The sequence below is a fragment of the Thermobia domestica genome, chromosome 9 (genome assembly GCF_964235325.1).
Source record: "Thermobia domestica chromosome 9, izTheDome1.hap1.1, whole genome shotgun sequence".
In the NCBI taxonomy this organism is placed as follows: domain Eukaryota; kingdom Metazoa; phylum Arthropoda; class Insecta; order Zygentoma; family Lepismatidae; genus Thermobia; species Thermobia domestica.
In genome coordinates, this window is record NC_137462.1 from 282,533,568 (window position 1) to 282,551,753 (window position 18,186).

General features: G+C 35.0%; 1 protein-coding gene across 12 annotated transcripts in view; it reads right to left on the reverse strand.

Moving 5' to 3' along the window:
- The window catches only part of LOC145660725 (uncharacterized), an 88,022-nt gene extending 70,860 nt beyond the window's left edge, over positions 1-17,162 (reverse strand). Inside the window, exons 1-3 of one of the 12 annotated variants that reach the window (XM_081726109.1) lie at positions 17,011-17,158; positions 12,201-12,310; positions 347-854 (exon numbers count right to left, since the gene is read on the reverse strand). In XM_081726109.1, coding sequence (XP_081582235.1) covers positions 347-777 — 431 coding nt within the window. In that variant the 5' untranslated portion in view covers positions 778-854; positions 12,201-12,310; positions 17,011-17,158. Of the gene's footprint in view, positions 1-346; positions 855-11,496; positions 11,596-11,879; positions 12,064-12,200; positions 12,311-12,714; positions 14,842-14,885; positions 15,243-15,827; positions 15,909-16,152; positions 16,196-17,010 lie in introns of those variants that run through there. The other 11 variants (XM_081726110.1, XM_081726111.1, XM_081726108.1 and 8 more) reach the window with 11 other exon arrangements.
- Positions 17,163-18,186: the final 1,024 nt, after the last annotated feature.

Here is an 18,186-nt window from a genome sequence, read left to right on the forward strand (position 1 = left end):
AGCATAACTTTATACGAACAACTATTATGTTTGACATTATTCAGCTGTCTGCAAATAACAGTCGAGGTTTTATCTAAACAAGAGGATAATATTAATTTACTGGAAGATTATTGAGTATTATTATTGTATATTGAGTGTGATTATTGTATATTGAGAAACTTATTTGAGTTTCATATTGTCCCATCTCTAACGAAGCTAGACAATCCATTATAATATCATTCATTCAAATAATTACGATTCAATTAGCCTTGTGTCACATTAACAAAGGAAGGATAGTTAAAATATAGCAAGTGCTGGAAAGAAATATTTATAAAATAACTGAAGAAATGAGCACATGCGAACGTACCTGTGGTCCCGAGTGTCGGTATTTACTTCCTGGGAATTGCTTTCTTGAGTATGTCCTTCGATCTGATTCCCATCGCTTTCCTGAACGTTTGCTCTGTTCTGATTTCCAATAACATAATTATTTGTCTCTTCCAAGGTTTGTGTAAAATTAACATCTGCCATATTACTTTGAATAAGTTCGTCTTTTACGGGTAAATCTGGTGTGCAATTGGACATCATACTTTCTTCTAACATGGTAAGTTTAATGTCAACATCTCCGTCTGTTCTACTTTTTCTTATTTTCTTACATTCCGCATATGAGGTACATGTTGAAAGAGGATCCTTTGTTTCAAACTCAGTAGTATTAAGTTCATAATTGCTATATTGAGTAGACTCATTTTCTGTTTTCGCTTCAACTTTAATAGAAGCAATGTTAGAAGAATCGAAAGCCATTTTTTCACTCAATTGTTCACACTGTAGTTCTTCGACTTTCAAAAGTCAGTGTCTGAGAGAAAGGTAAACGAAAAGTCCTGAAAGCATTAACAAAAATATTATTCATTACTATGTAACATTATATTCAACGAAGCAACACCTAAAGATATGCGAAACTTAGTTAGTTCTACCGACAATACCTTTGATAATAGGATATTACAATACTGAGATCAATAGGAGCACCGGTGTTAAAAGGGATGAGAAATATGTATTGCTGAGAAAACGATACTATCATGAAAGATACTTAAACCTAGTATAACTTATTTATGACAAAGTCACTATGTTCACTTTAATAGTATTCGAGTAAGTTTAAAATCTTAATTTTATTTTGCTCGATTCCTCTGTCTCTTTCTTCCATGTTTGAATTGGAGAGAATTTATTATCTTTCTCGACTCTCTAGAAAGCTCTCTCTACACTTGCTCCCAAAAGGAATTAGTACCGAAATAATAATGCTCAAATAACAAACAAATATGTGAGTTTAATTTAGTGTTTTGTATAGACCAAGCGTGATATGTATTGTAGAAGCGAGCGGAAGGTATTTCTTTTTAATCAAACTGAAAACATAGGATAAATTTCTCCCTTCTTTAACATAGTTGACTAATTTGTTTTAAACAATACAGTTATTTCGAAAGGTATACACCAAACTTGATTAGAATCGGTCACATTTTAAGACAGTTATAATGGAATAGAGGAACGGAAGAAGAGAAATACGTGCACATGAATATTATTTGTGCAGATTGTGGTACTAGTTTCTCATCACTTATTAAAACTATTCCTTTCTGATTTTGCTATAAGAGAGAATTACGTTGCGTATCACTATTTCTTATAGTCTAGTTATAATGGTATATTCATACTTTTCTATGATAAGATTCATCTACATTAAGTGCAAGTCTAGTTTTTTGTTGTTTGTTGCAGGATACTTGGTGATTTAGTTTACTATAAAGCTAACGAATATTTCGAAGCCTCAACAGATACTTTAAATCCTCATTACCATTATCTTACAAGGAGAGTAATATATACAACTTAATTAGACAAATAAAACCATGAGAACCAAACTGGGAAAGGGTATTTATTTTGTAGGCATATTATTGCTTTCCACTCACAAACATTAAAAGTATGTAACATTGTGCAGCAGCCAAGAGAAATGGAAAGTAAGACTAAAGGTGGCGCTTTGGTCAATTTAGACTGCTTTTTCCTTTATTAAATATCTCCTTATAAAAGTTGCGACGAATTATTAGCTATATTCCAGTAATAGTAGCAAATGAGAAAGATACTGAAATGTTGCACTTCAGTTGTGTAGTGTCCAAGCACATTGTTGGATTTGCATCACACTTCCGAAATGAAACTTCAAACCATGATTCCTATTCTGAAAACTTACTTCTGAAATGCAATGTAAAACGTTCCGCATCTGTGACTTACAAGCTATAAGCACAAGGATATGTAACGCCTTTGTAAGTTTACAGGGGTGTCCCAGAGGTACCCGTAGGTTTCGTAGTATCAGAGAGAACAATGTAAGGCTAGGTTTAGCCGTAACCACTTCAGTTTGATAACCCTGTTTTAATGGGTACAGAAAGCATTCTGCACTATCCTGCTTTGGTATAGCATACACTAAATGAATAAACTAAGTTAATACTAAAGGCCAATTTTATGCAAAATAAATAAAAGACTTCCCGCACATCCTGTAGAGCTATAGTTTGATTAATATAGCTATTTCTTTCAGGTATCATCGTTTCATAGTACCATGGCAACTAAAATAGAGGATTCATACGCTGGAATATCCTCAGTTTGTTTACTTACAGAATTTAGGTGGTCAGTATGCATCCTGTTCAGTTTTCATCCATGACAATACTTAGGACTTCCGTACAACTAAACATTCCTTGACTGGTACATTATAATAAATATTTTGAACCCCTTCCTCAATAACTTTGTAAAATGAGTATCGACAGAAATGCTTTCTAACATATCACTCCGTCCTTGGTTTTGACGAAATTTTGAAAAGTGTATGTATTCTTTCTCTCTGGTTTCTTCTGCACTTTGGCTTCTCTTCACTGCTGTTGTGTATATTCTCTATCTATTAAACGCTTTCGTTATTCTGTGAAATATGCATTTTGGAGATCAAAGTATGATACTCTCCTAGCCTAGAACATTTCCAGTTTTTGATATATTTTGGAAATATTTTCTAGAAGAAACACACGTTGAATCAATTTTATAAACTGCTATAGCTTTTTCCTTTTTTTTTGTGGATATTGCTTAAAGTTAATTTGCATCTACAAGACTATATGGAAAATGGGGTTGTAGGTAAAATTCGAAACACCGAAAGACATTTAAACTCCAAAGCTTTGACACTGGAAATCAAGCTGGAATTAGGTGACTTTATCTATCTTGCCATAAAAGTCACCCCAGAATCTCGTCTTTGTTACCACTCGTTATGTTTCTACATTTTTTTGGTATTGTGTCTATTTTATTTGTTGTGGGATTTTGAAGTAATGTAACTATTTTCCGAAGTTACGTTTCACAGCTTTTTATATTAGAAAAATAGTGAAGAAAGTAGATTGTTACTTGCAAATATATGAAAGTAGCTTATTAAATCTATCTATCTATGTATATACACGATTTTAATGAACTATACCGACAAAGTGTAAGAGGTAATTCCATTCATCAAAAAAAAGTTCATATGGACCTGTGGGGGAAAGAGCAAAGTTTCAGAGCTAGGGCTGTCCAAAATCGTGAAAAAGCGAAATTTCAACAGGCCCTATTTCGAATTCGAGAAACCGTGAATGCTGATCCTGATCAGCGTAAAAGAAATTTTGAATTCGCAATGCAAAAGTGCATATGTCATTAATTTTCAGTGGGTGTACAGAATATTCCATACAGGGTGAAATCCCCAGACATGCCATCAACCGAATTTTGAGATATGCTCTGACTTTACGATTGGTCCAAAGTAGGCAAATGATAAGCATGGAAAGCAGTGAATACTGAATAATTTGGCGCGATGTCGGAAGTGTTAAAGAGCGTCAGCAGCACGGTTTCTCGTACTCGAGAAAACGCACGCTTCAATGTTTTCTTTCACGCTTATAAATGAAGAAAGAGTGAAATATAATGTGACGAACTGCATCACATACGAAATTGTACATACATACGAAATTGTATCACACATTATTCCAAACACACACACACACACACACACAAAAAAAAAAAAAAACATGGAGCTGCCGACACTTCCAACTTCCCTCCGAAACATTTGATGTCCATTGTTGTCAAGGCTTACCTTCTGCCTACTTCAAACTCTCCTTTAAATCAGGGTATATTTGAAACCTCTATTGAGAGCATATCTGAGAATTTGACACTGTAGGAAATATCCTGTACCTCATTGAAAATTGACGAAATATACACATTTGGATTGCGTATGCGTGGCTTGCTTACCATCATCCAAAGTTTCTGGAGTTCGAAATAGGGCCTGTTGAAGTTGGGCTCTTTCGCAATTTTCAGCGGACCTAGGTCTGAAACTAAGCACTTTTCACCATAGGTTCATATGAACTTTTTGTCTTATTTTGATGTGAAGAATCAGCTCTTACTGTTTGTCGGTATAGTTCAATAACACCCTGTACACACACACACACACACACACACACACACACACACACACACACACACACATATATATATATATATATATATATATATATATATATATATATATATATATACAAAAAAGGTGTAACAAAATCTAAGGTAAATTTTGATTTACTGAAAAACGTGCAGAAATAAACATCTGAAACTATCATACTTGGAACATGGTATTACACTAACATAACCCCGCTGTGACCCAAACATGCATTCCAAAATTACATTAAATCGACCGTGTCCTTTGCAAACAAATGTTGGTACAAATATCCTAACTAGGAAATGATAGGCTGTTGTACCTCTTCCAGTGTATTCAACGCCACACACGAAACTGTTTACTTAGGGTTCCAACAAATAATAGTCGGATGGAGTTAAATCAGGGCTGTAGAAGGATGGTAAAGTATTTACCAGCTGAATCTTGTTTGTACAGGTCCATGAACTGCACTTGGTCGTGCATTTTCGTCCCGTGAAGATCTGTAAGCAATCACATCAGTCATGGAACCGCGTAATAGAAGTGACTTAGTGAAAAGTAATGGAGTTCGTTACACGTATCGTAGTTTCCGAGGAGAAAACAACGAGTATTAGAGTTGAACATGTTCTTTGCATCAAACTTGGAGTTCATAGTAAAAGAATATTTGCAAGCTCAATATCGTTTCTTTGGTCACTCTTTATTCCTCAATTTGGTTCACATGACAGAAGAAGTTCATGAGGAAATAAAACTTGCAAATTATTGAAGTGCAGGTGCCTAGAGCTGTAGTAAGGTGTAGCTCAGTCAAAAAAAAAAAAAAAAAAAAAAAAAAGTACATCATTGTACTTTCTATGTGGAGTGAGCTTGTCGTAATGAGTTCGGAGTGGAGGGAAATTTATTATCTTGTGTGTTGTGTTTAATTGACCAACTGACAAAGCTGTCTTTCTCGTGATAGGAATTCAACTGAAATTAAAATAGTGATCAAGATTAAGTAATAAAAGATTTAAATATCAAACGATTTCTACCCTAGTGTTAAATTAATTATTCGAAACAATTTAAAGTAATAATTCTGCTACTTTTGTCAAAAAGGATAGACAGAATGCATAATAGAGTAGTTTTATGGGCGTGATTTAAATAATTATTAAAATTACCATAAACGAAAATTCAACCTAATCCTCTGAACAGGCTAATTTGAATGGAATAAAATAAAGGGATAAATAATTAAAATAATCACAATAATGTGTCTATGTAAGAAAAGTTAATAATTTAGTGGCAAAATTATCTCCAGGTAAGTGGTGTATTTTTGTATTTAAATTACCGTTTTCTACATAAGTAAAATCTAGTTTCAGGGTATGAGAAAAATTCAGAAGAATTAATTAAAATTGTTCTCAAGCTTGGAGTAATCATAACATAGTTTTGTTTGGTTAAGGACTTGAGCCCTAAAATAAAGTATTTAGAAATGTCACAAACATCTAGATCTGTATAGATAGCCAATGCAGTCAATATTAGGAAGTGGTCTGCAGTGAGTGGCACTTACGGTAAGTTTCCAGCCCAGTCAAATCATTTTTTATAACTGACACATGGGTTAAGAACTTATTGTATTGATTTACTTTCGTTGAATAGGTTAGGTTATTAGACATTAAAGCTGCTGTCTTCAAAACTAAAGTTCATTTCAAGTTATTCCATAAATTTGAAATTCAGTGTGACGTTTTGCTCTTTTGTTTTAAAAAAATTGGAGACTATTAAATTATGTTTTTAACGGAACAAATACTATTTCAGCTTAAGTATTATTAAGTAGAAAGAAATTAAAGGTTATTTTGACTTAAGAAGGTTTAGCAAAAATTGATTTTATTTTCAAGATTTTCCAGTTTTTTATTGCTATTTCTTTCTAATCAAAAGAAATCAGTTCCCAAATTGATTTCCAGTTTAGAGAAGTAAGTCGTTCCTATTTGTGGTCAATTCTTAAAACGGTTTGAATATTATCAAGTAAAATTATCTGACTCGCAAATAACTTCGAATTCTTACATTTTCCCAACACTGAGATTTGAAGATTCTCTCAAGTTAAAAGAAATTATTTCATATTCTTTTTGAGTTGAAGCAATATCCCTAAACAACCAATCTAAGCGTTATTTCACATCAGCATAGAGTGATTGTATAGAGGGAATGAGAAAATTTCTTTATGGTTTTGTATTTTTATTGGATTGCTACTGGTACAGAAACTCCAATATTTCTGGTTTTGTATCGGTTCAAGTCACTCTTACTCTTCTTGGCTGACCTCATCTCTGAACATGTGATGCTTTTCCGACTTTTTGTGAAACTCGAGTGGAGTTCCGAGCTGAGTCACTGTTTTTAAGGTCGAGTTTGATAAACGACTCGCTTGTTTTGAAATCATGGCCTGATTAGACTGGAAAGCGAAAGCCATGAGAAATGTAAGCAGTAGTGTGGAATACTTTTAGTGTTGCTCACTACAAGAAACACTACTCGAATCTCGTCTCGTCGGTCTGTCGGTAACGAGAGGACAAAATTTTTTTTATAACGAGACAGGCTCAAGTGTCATGAGCACCAACATAAGTATATACTGTAGTTCTTACTATCAAAGCTGAAGCACGGTCGAATTTTTGAGCCCAAGCTGAAGCCCAAGCCGAGTGATGATGTCAATCGGCTCGGCTCGGTTCAACTGAGCGAAAAAATCAAGCCGGCTTGGTTGAGATGAGCCATCGGCTCGGCTCAATTGAGCCAATGGCTTGAACCAGCTCGGTTGAGACGAGCCATCGATTGGCACAATTGAGCTTTTGGCCCGAGCCTGCCTGGCCGACTCGGCTCAGATGAGCAACCAACTTAACTCAGATGAACCATCAGCTCGAGCCAGATCCGTTGAAACGAGTTCATCGGCTCGGTTCAACTAAGCCGATTGCTCGAGTTGGGTAGGCTGGGTGAGCTGTTGGCTTGGATCACTTCTCGGTTTGGGTCGATAGTGAATGAGCTATGAACGAAGCCCTCGAGCCACTGACAACCCTAAACCCGAGTCGAGCAGTTTTGAACATGTTTGGGCAGCGCCCTATAAGTTTTAACAATTTTTGGCTAGAGCTTGAATACTTGCTTCTCCGGATCTCAAACCCAGAACCTCGTGAACGATGTCCTTGCCTCCTGAAGACTTCTCGGCGACCGAAATCGGCAGTCAACTAGTTTCTAGTATACAGGTACACACACACCGCCTATTTTCTTGATTATACATAATGTTATAATAGTAATAATAATTATTATTATAAGTTGTAGTAGTAGTAGTATCATTGACCTTTTATCTATGTTGGATACTTAAAAAGAGTAATTGAAACTACACACGATTTACTCGATTAAGCTCGGCTCGACTCGAAACTGGACGTGAATTCGAGTCGAGTTGGAGGAAATTTTTCGAGCCGAGAACTCGAGTCGAGCTCAAAGATGTCTGCTTCAAGTTGAGTCGAGTTTCAAAGAAATCTCACTCGTACCCGTCCCTACAGTGGAATAGGTATGAAGTTCGTGGCGGGAGGTCTCACTATGTATGTTCACTGGATGATCGGAAACGACAATAAACTACTTACGGAAATTAATCCTTACACGAGAACATAAAATCAAAGTTACGGGTCACCGTACTAAAAAGATTCTGGCTTAAATTTCTTGAGCTAAATCATATTATGTTGCAGTCAAATACAACAAAATTATAAGGCGTTTCCAAAAACTCGAAAATATTGCTCGAGTTGTTGCTTTCTTGTACCCTTACGACCAATTTTCTGTGGACAATATATCTAAAATAACGCAATTGTGGACCAAGGTTGGTCTATAGGCTTTTTCATTTTTTCGTCCAAGGATTCACTTCCCGGTTATTTCCTGACACTATGTGTATATATTATACTTGCTTATTTTCAAGTAGCAAGAACTAGAAATGTCCGAGGCCCTAGTTCCACTTATATTTACCATAATGGAAACTTTAGAAAATCGTTCACGTAGTATAAATTATTAGCTTGGTTGGTTTGGTGGGTTTAGTGTCCCTTTCTGTGCCGATGTTATAAGAGACGGGAGCCTTCAGTGGAATTCGAATCCTTAGTTATGTGTTGATATTTCAAGGCTCTTCCGCCGGGTATCGAACCCGAGATCTCTGATCCAAATGTGCTCGAGCTAGCCACTAGACAGACGAACGAGAAGGGCTACTGTATTTTTAGAATGTTACTTACGTATGTTCATTCACGGGAAAGTTGGTTCATCGGGTTCAATCCATCGTTTCTGTTGAATTTATCTTGAAGTAAAGTTGATTTTTTAAATTACATCCAGAAAAATACTTAAATAGCTAATATTGCCAGAAAGTAGAAGCAACTACCCGTCACGAATTTCAAATCCCAGTTACTAGAGGGAATTCTGTAGTTTGTATCCATGCAAACGTCTCATACAAACTTAGTGCTGCAAAGAAAAGCTAAATGTAAACCATGATCTGTGTTAAATTGTTGATTATGTTGTCTAAGGTATACTGTTGAGACAGTGTTATTATAAAGAGTTGCAACTTGCTAATATGAAATTAGTGGCTAGCAATAATTATCTAACTCGAGTTATTAGCGATGAACACATTGACGTTCTGTACCTGAGCTTTGCTTTTGCAGTATCGCAGTACACATCATACAGCAGGAAATCGCAAGAAGTAAATATTTCAAATTGTCTTGGAAGCAAATATTCTTCCTTTCTGACGTTTACAGAAAATCTTCTATCCGCTCTGTAGAAACGAAGGAAAGAAATGGGATGAGGGTTGCACCTCGCGGCGATTTACCACACCCATTGGAATTGGGCTTAAGAAGGGGAAGGAAAACACCTGCCTGTCAGCACGACATCTCCTTCGCGAAGATCACGTTGGAGCACACAATCCTCAATATATAGTTCATTATAATGATACTTCAAAAAGTTCATTACTCTTGATCTACGTCGTTAAGCGTGAAATTGAAACAACCATTTAATTTCTATTGCTTTTCTGTATACATATGGAAAATTTTAAGTTGTTACGTACAATATTTCGTAGATATTCATGAGGTAAAATTTACATGCTATCTTATGGGGACTGAAAAACCAGCAGCAAAAGGTATTAGATCCCCTTAAGACTGGACATTATCAGTCCATATATAAACGATGCGTAGTAATGATTTTGAAGGGCATTGAAAACCATTTCTAATAGGTACTTCTGTATATTTTATCAAGGAATTTAAAGAAAGGTGTAAATTGTAATTTTTTTCGCTGTATATCATAATTGTCTATTTCTATGTGTCTATTTCAACAATATAGTCTAATAAGGACAAAATATTCCATTCATTAGCGATGTTACGTCCCTAAAAATCTACCACTGAATAAGCCAATTCAATCTTGCTAAATTACAAAATATTTTCTGAGAAAAAGAGAGAAAGAAACAAAATAAAATCTACGTTATAATTACATTGTCCGCCTCAGGTGGTATCCTTACATACGCACATAAATTCAACCGTGAGAAAACAATTGTCATATTACGAAATTATGGAAGAAAAATTTTGCCACTTTCCGATGTACATCACAAGAAACAATCGTATCATACTTGGAAGTACAGAATAGCCTGTATATCAGCTCATATGTAATGATATGTAGATTTTTGAAACTACATTAAAGTTTCAATGTTTTTATTTAGCTGGTGCTGTCTTGTGTCTGAAGAGTATTGGATTGTATGCTGTTCTTCTTTAGTACTAAGTATTAAAAAATATTATATATGATTACTTTATATTAAATTATACAGAAGTAAATTAAGATAATTTAGTTTCTTGAGTAGCTTTTAGAGTATCGAAAGGTATGTACGTCAATGTAGTAATGGAGAGTATAAGCCATCCTTGATTAGGAAATCTTACATGCCAAAAATAACATCATAGCAAGCAGATTAACATCCGTTGTAAGTGTCCGTGCATAATATCGTTATAGAAGGATTTATATGACACACAAAAAAAGAAAAAAAAATGATTGTTTAAATCATAATACAAATTAAAAAAGGAAAGCGAATGCAGTTAAGATATCTAAGAAGTAACGGTCCTGATACAGTTAAAATACTAGATTTGTAAAATATACGGACAAAATATGTTGTTTTGAAAATAGCATATTCAGTAAGTATAAGTACTCTTTAGCACGTTGGTATCTACAAAGAACTTATGATGAAGTGAAGTGTTGTGTCAAAACAGTGGTAAAATTTTATCATACAAATCTACACATAAACTTATGAAATATACACTTCATTCGCTCTGTATTCATTTTTTGTGTATTCGGCTATGGCTTTTGGGGTCTTCATTTGTATTCTTCGTTCAGATCCATCTTAAAAGGTCTTACGTTAAAATACCAACCACATTTGGCAGGTTGCCATTAAAAAGCACGAATGTTATCTAGCTTAGTCAGAATAGGTGCGCAGCCGGGGAGTTCGAGCGTTAACGAGAAGGGCGTGCGTATGGAGTAGGCGGATCAGCGATGGTGGGTATAAGCGTAAATGAGGATTGTGGAAAACCCTACTTTTACGATACAAGTATACGTAATTGGTCCTTTATTTACACTTTCCCTTTAAAATCTAAGAATAGTTATCTTTTACTAATCTGCACATCTTACCACTCTTTCGTGCTAACGATTTTTAACTTCAGAAATTTGTAAGAACTTCACCAAACTTGAATCTTTTCTTCAGTGGTACCGCTTCTTAACTCTTCACTTTCGTATACCTTAAGTCATCTCTGATTACTTTATGCACTGTGTATCTCTACGTACAAACAAGTGTCAAACGTAACAACACAACGCACTTCGATTGTTTACAAACTGCTTTTCTATATAATACTACTAATTTATTCCGCAGATTTTAAGGTAAGAGTGCACTTTGCGCAGAACAAGTGATTTTGGTATGTTTTAATTTCTCCCTCGATCTTGGAAACATAAGATCGTTAGTGATACTCGCTTCAGAAAAGACAGCTGAGCGAACGAAAGAGAGCAGACGGCTCGTTTATGTATTGGTCCCTATGAATGTTCAGCACAAAGTGCACACTGACCCATTTTAGAAATTTTCCATACTCACTACTTACCTTATGGGCGAATACGTGAATACCAAGTTCGACTTTCATTAATGTATTTTCACGCACACGCAACTCACAGGTAAGAACTCATCATATTTTTATTATGTACACACTACTCTCTTAAAAAAGGTAAACTTTACAATACACGCTACAGCTGCGCATCGATAAGTAGCGCCGCTTTACAAGGGTAGAGAGAATAGGGTACGGTAGAGTTGAGTAAGATATGGATAGACAGGGAAGGTCTAGGGACTGCTTAGCTTAAGGTTGGGGAAGTTCGGATTCATTTTCAAAAGAATTACTAGAGTGTACTTGGCATAAGATTAGAATTGCCTCTCCAGTTTCAAAGCTATGAAAAACGACATACAACATTAAAAATTATTAGCTTAGCTTACGTTAAGATAGGTTCGTTTTGGTTAGGTTTTGTCGGGTTCGGTTAGGTCTGTAGATTTAGCTCAGTTTCAAGGTCCCCCTCAAGTTAGCAACACGCACATACACACAGAAAAAAAAACTTAAAACATTAAAAAATGTTACATTTCACTTGGAAAGGCTCTAGAACGCAGGTTTCCTATTAGGTTAGTACCATTTTATACTACAGCTCAATATTTAATTCACACATTATTGTCTAGAAGCCGTGCAAGGCACGTTGTGTTCTGTCTTTATTACATCCCAATGGAGAGGGGAAACAGTGTTCTAGAACCCTGCCTTTCACTTACCTTCCGAACTTCGGGTTCTACAGTTGCGCTGCATCTATCAGATCATCATGCGCTTTTTTTTTAGTCATTTCTCTGTCAAGTGGCACTTTGAATGTACTTTTATAACGAAACTAAAATAAAGCAAATTTATTTTTTGCCTTTAATGTTTTATTAAGTTTAACAAATGTGAGTATCGAATTGTAAAGTAAGTATTAAATAAGTGTTACACTAAGATAGCTGTAATTATAAGAATATTTTTAAGACATGTTTTGCCAAAGCAAGGATATTGTTCATACAGTTTTCTCTCTAAAAAACGCAAAATAATTACTAAATTCTTATGAAAAGAAAGGTACAACATATTTAGAAGTCTTGGTCCATCTCTTATAAAATTTCTAAAAATTTTGAACGATTGCTACTTGAAAATGTACTAACATACAAAATTACCAAGGTTTCACAATATATGAAATACACTATAAACGCTTTAAAAGAAAAAAAAAAGTATTAATAATGAATCTACACAAAATGGTAAGGATACCGTGATTCAATTTACAATCATTTCTGAATATATAAAGGATAGGAGTAGGCCTATACATAGCCTACTGTAGTTCAGCTGAACTGGACAGAATGGTCATCAAAGATCACACATCAGTATTTATGGATTGAACCAAGGTGTGTATGATTTTGCCACATTTTTCACTCCCTTTAAAAAAACAAAAAAAAAATCTCGATTCCATAAAGTCTCCAGTCCAAAAAGTGGGTGGTTTTTCATGATTAAGAGGGGAACGAATATAGGTCCTGAAAATCGGTTAATATTGCAACCCTACGTATGTTTCGCCAACAGCTCTCGATTCGCTGGTTATGAACGGAAAGTTGTTCCTCATCTAAAATCTCGTTATTTTTTCATGTATTTGTCCACCAGCTTCTGTACATACAAATTCTACACTATGACTAACTCGAAGGTGCGTGAAAGCTTCATTGTTCACACAGTCATATTATATAAAAAGTTTGAGACTGGATTTGCTCCCGGTAATATTCGATTCCTTATTATGTTTCGTAACGTTTCTTGGTATCTTCTTGGTACTTTGCTCGCAATACAAAGAACTTCCTCTCCGGACTATTTTTTACGCCAGCAAATAATCACTGATCGTCCACTCGTCTCCCTCTGTTGAATTTCCACTTTCTAAATTTTTCGTCATTTACTTCAACTATTTTATGAGAAAAAAAAGATGTTCCTTCAATTTCTTATCGCCCAAGCAACACACACTTCGCTGCAATATTTACTTCAATCCACAACTATTGCAGAGGACAATTCAATTCATGCAATATCAACGCTTGTTTGTCTCATTTTAATAGCACCTCAAAAATACGAACAAAACACTTTCTCTAAGAGTAACACTGAACTTTCGAAAAATGTTCTTTTCGTTGCTGCTTTCTCCAACATACAGTTCTCAATTCCATACTCTTGCATTATAACGAAAACGACAAGTTGCTCCACGTTTGTTCATTCTGACTTTTTTTTCCACATTTTGGACATCTGTTCTTAACTTCAATACCGCGTGGGCCTCACAAAAATATAACAAATTTTCTTCATTACTTCTGTATATCACTATAAATCTTACCGCCGAAATCTATCGCATCTATTGCAGCTATTCGCCATTTTTTATGACTACAGTACCATGCTACTGAAATTTTCTGGATATTGGTAGTAGTACCGAGTACTACATATCGCATTAAACATAACTCTCCTGCCAAACTTACACACCTAAATATTATATAAAAAGTCCAAATAATCATTTCTTACCACATTTCTATTCTACATTTTTCCAATATTTATAAGGAGGAAAAGGGCAACTCTAAATATAGCTCGTATAATTTCTCGTTTCATGAGTGAGTGTATTAGCTGGAGCGGGCATTGTATTGTTTACCCTTAAAATATTATTACAAATTTCTTGTGTAAACTTGTGGAATCATGGAAATCTCTCGATTCATACAGTCAATCTGCACCGAGGCAATATACACAATGTTCATGAAAGTGCTGTTACTGCTTTTTAACCTGCAGCTCTTACACACGCTGCAATTATACGTACAACATATAAGCCATCTTAAAGTAAATCTGAACCGTGTAATGCAACTTCCCTTTAAGAAAATTTCCTAATAAAGTAAGAGTGAAATTACTGCTGAAAGAAGTGAATGTAAGTCCATTAACTAAACTCGGACTACACGAAGGTAGCAATTAAGCATATCTATTAATCAACAAAGGAAGAGTAATATTTAAACAATATATTTATGTAGCTGCTCTAATTGCACAGTAAGTATCAACATAGAGAGAACGTTATGACCTATGCCTTAATTTATTACCACGAATGGTACTAGAAATCATTAAGCGAGTTACGCATCTTAGAGGCAACCTCGCAAATTTTATGCAATTCTCACTATTCTTAGGTCCATGTTGGTATTTTGTGCGGGTAGGATTCTAAAACACAGACCCACCCTCCCATTAACTCTTAATAAAGAAAGTAATGAACCTGACTACTAGCCCGTCTTAAGGCAAGGTTCCAGTTTACTGGTCCCTCTTCCCATTGAGCAGTTGATAAAGACAGAAAACAACGTGCCCTGCTGGGCTCTAACCCGCCTTCACTCGCTAACGCTCGCTCGGCAATACTGGATAAGTTAAATGTATAAACTTTAGTACAGAAAGAAACCTACCCAGCTACTAATCTACATGGGGGACCAGTAATCTAGAACCTTCCCCCGTCGTAACTAGCTTGGCATTCCTGTCTGAATTGATTTAGGATATAGATTTCTGGGCTTTTGGCATCTGACTAGTTAGCCAGTCCGATTTGAGGGATGACGTTTCTTGGCGACCACACTAGTGATGGGCAGTGGGAATATTTCCGGTGGGAAGGAATTTAAAAATGGGAATATTCCCGGGTTTTTTCCTGGCCTATAAATTCCCGGGAAGGAATTTATTTCCATTTCTTTACTTTATCTTCCAAATTATAAGAACCATATGACTAATTACTTTATTTTAATATATTATAATTTACTTCTAGGTTTTAAAGAATTTGGAGGTTAAAAAATTTAAAATTATTTGACTGTACTTTATATAACTAATAATATGATTTTTTAAGTTCCATTTCCATTTGCACTAAAAAGTAGGGTAACTGTTTAGTATTGGAGGCCAAAACTAGCAAAAAGTAGGATGATTTACGGAAGAAATGAGTTGCTAGTGATGTTCAAGTTGTCAAGAAAGTATCGAACATATTTTTTTAAGGCAGTAGGGGATTTATACAAAATGGAAAGGTAAGTGGAAGTGATTTATGTGAGAAAAGAAAGTGAATTATTGGTAACGAAGTTAGAAAACAACGTTCCATGCGGGGATCTAACCCGCCTTCATTCGCTAACGCTCGCTCTGCAATGCTGTCTGAATTTAATGTTGGTAACGTAATTTAACGTATGAAACCATAAAACAACCGCATCGGAATAGAATATCGCAAAAATGTAGATGTAAAGCTGGCCCCCAATGCTAAAGAACAGCCAAAATTAGCAAAGTACTAATTTACAAATGATGAAAAGGAACCGTTTTGTAAAGTAATTTAGAATTATGTAGAAATAGAGATGAAGTACTATTAATAAACCCTGAACCACCATTAGTAATAGACGTCGGTCTGTCTCCTCTCTCTGGCTCGAATTTCTGAAGAGGACTCGGACTTCTTTTACATGTGAATTAACGTATCGAATTTCGAAAAATAGGTAGAATGAAAGGTCGTGTATGGCAATGTTACGTGCTAAAATATAAAGATAAGTTAGTATCTTGCAAACTTTGTGAACATAAATATGTATGCGCAAATGTTGATAAATTAGTCAGACATGTATCTTCTAGCATTTACCCAATCTAATTGGTTTATAACATTTATAAACTTAATGTGTTTATAATATCAGTAATAGACTCAAGTTGAGCAAATCCACTTACATATAAATTTAAACTTTTACTATATAATTTACGATATAATTTTTTCACACATATTTAATTGATAGAACATATTGTAAATAAATATACATTTATGCGTACTCTCTAAATATAATAAAGTGTTAATAATTAACATAGTACCGTTCAGAATATATAGATTTTAAGGAATTCTCTGTGGACAATAGTAATAATACAGGGATGCCCATAAGGGGGGGCTATGACGCAAACTGCGTCATTGAAATATTTGGGGGGTTAAAATCTATATAAATATGTTTGATGAGGGGGTAACATTAATCGAAAAGAAGATTTTTTCATGGAAGAACACCTACGGATAGACAATTGGGGGGAAGTGCGTCATAGACATAAGGGGGGGTGGGCACCACTGAATAATATGCTGTGATATAAAAATTAATTCAACTTTGAAATCATAATATAGTAATAGAATGCAATTTTCTTTATGATTGAACATAAATTCCCATTTTGGGAATCTTCCCGGGAATATTCCCGAAAAATAACTTCCCGGGAATTTACCCATCACTAGACCACACAATGCGTGGAAAGGGAAGGAAGAAATGATTGGGGAAGGAAGGAAGCGGCCTGGGACCTTAAGTTAGGTACCACCCCGGCATTTGCCTGGTGTGAATGAGGAAAACACAGCAAAACTTCATTCAGGGTGGCTGGCGTGAAAAATGTGTTAGACTTTTTTCGACCGAGTGACCCCACCGGGAATCACAATGAATTGAGTACTGTGCTTTGATGAGGAAACGTACCACTCTGTATAATAACTCTCCACATATACATGTATATGCCGGTCAGCATTCCAAAAACTTTCCGTTTGTATGCTCGACCTAAAACACTAACCTGCATAGGATGGAAAGATGCACAATCATTCATGATATCTCGTAAACAACCAGCGTTAATCTTACGCAGAAGTATATACATTCAATGTTGCCACAGAGATATTGAAATGCTGCCAGATTCGTGAATCGAACAGCGAGTATACTTCCAAGAAATATTGGGCCTTATGCAGAGTCGTTTTGAAGCGTGATTAGTACCATACTAAAGAGTTCGACTAACATAAATTTCCTTCAGTAGTCAGGTTTTTAGTATGACGCTAATCTTACGTCAAAACGACTCTGTATAAGTCGGATTGTGATTTGAAAATATGATATAGTAATTATTTGCTGTGTATATTAATAGGAAATTATATTTACAATTAAAAAGTAATTACTTTTAATAATAATCAATGTTATCATCCATATATACAGTTGTGCCTGTATATAAAAAGGGACCCGAGAATAGTCCATCTAGTTATCGACCAATTTCCCTGGTACCAGCCTTCTCAAAATTTCTTGAAAGTGTGATACATATCCAGTTATGTGACTATCTTGATAAGTATAACGTAATTAGCGATTCACAGTTTGGTTTTGTAAAGGGTAGATCTACTGTTGGAACGATTGATTCGTTGGTAAAGGTTATTAGAGGCTTTGAAAACAAGGATTTTGTTCAGGCAATATTTTGTGATTTAAGCAAAGCCTTTGATTGTGTTAAGCACACAATTCTCCTTAAAAAATTATAGTACTACGGTATCAAGGGTTTAAATTTTACATTATTCAAGTCTTACTTAGAAAACCGTAAATAATTTTTTTTTTTTTGTAAATAACAATAAATCTGATATTGCATCAGTTAAATACGGAGTACCCCAAGGTTCAGTACTTGGGCCACTTCTATTTTTACTAATGATAAATGATCAACCTTACTTTTTATTTGCTTACTCTGTACTATATGCTGACGATACGACCTTACTAAATACTAGTCCTGATCTTAGTAGACTTAATTCTATAACTGAAAATACATGGGATCAGGTTGCGATTTGGTTTAAGGCTAATGGTTTCTTACTTAACGAGAATAAAACTCAACATATGACTTTTAGTCTAAAAGAAGTGCCTGTTGAGAATAACTCAACATGTGTGAAGTTCCTAGGTATATATATTGACAACAAGTTATCGTGGGAACAGCATATTACTTATATTTCTG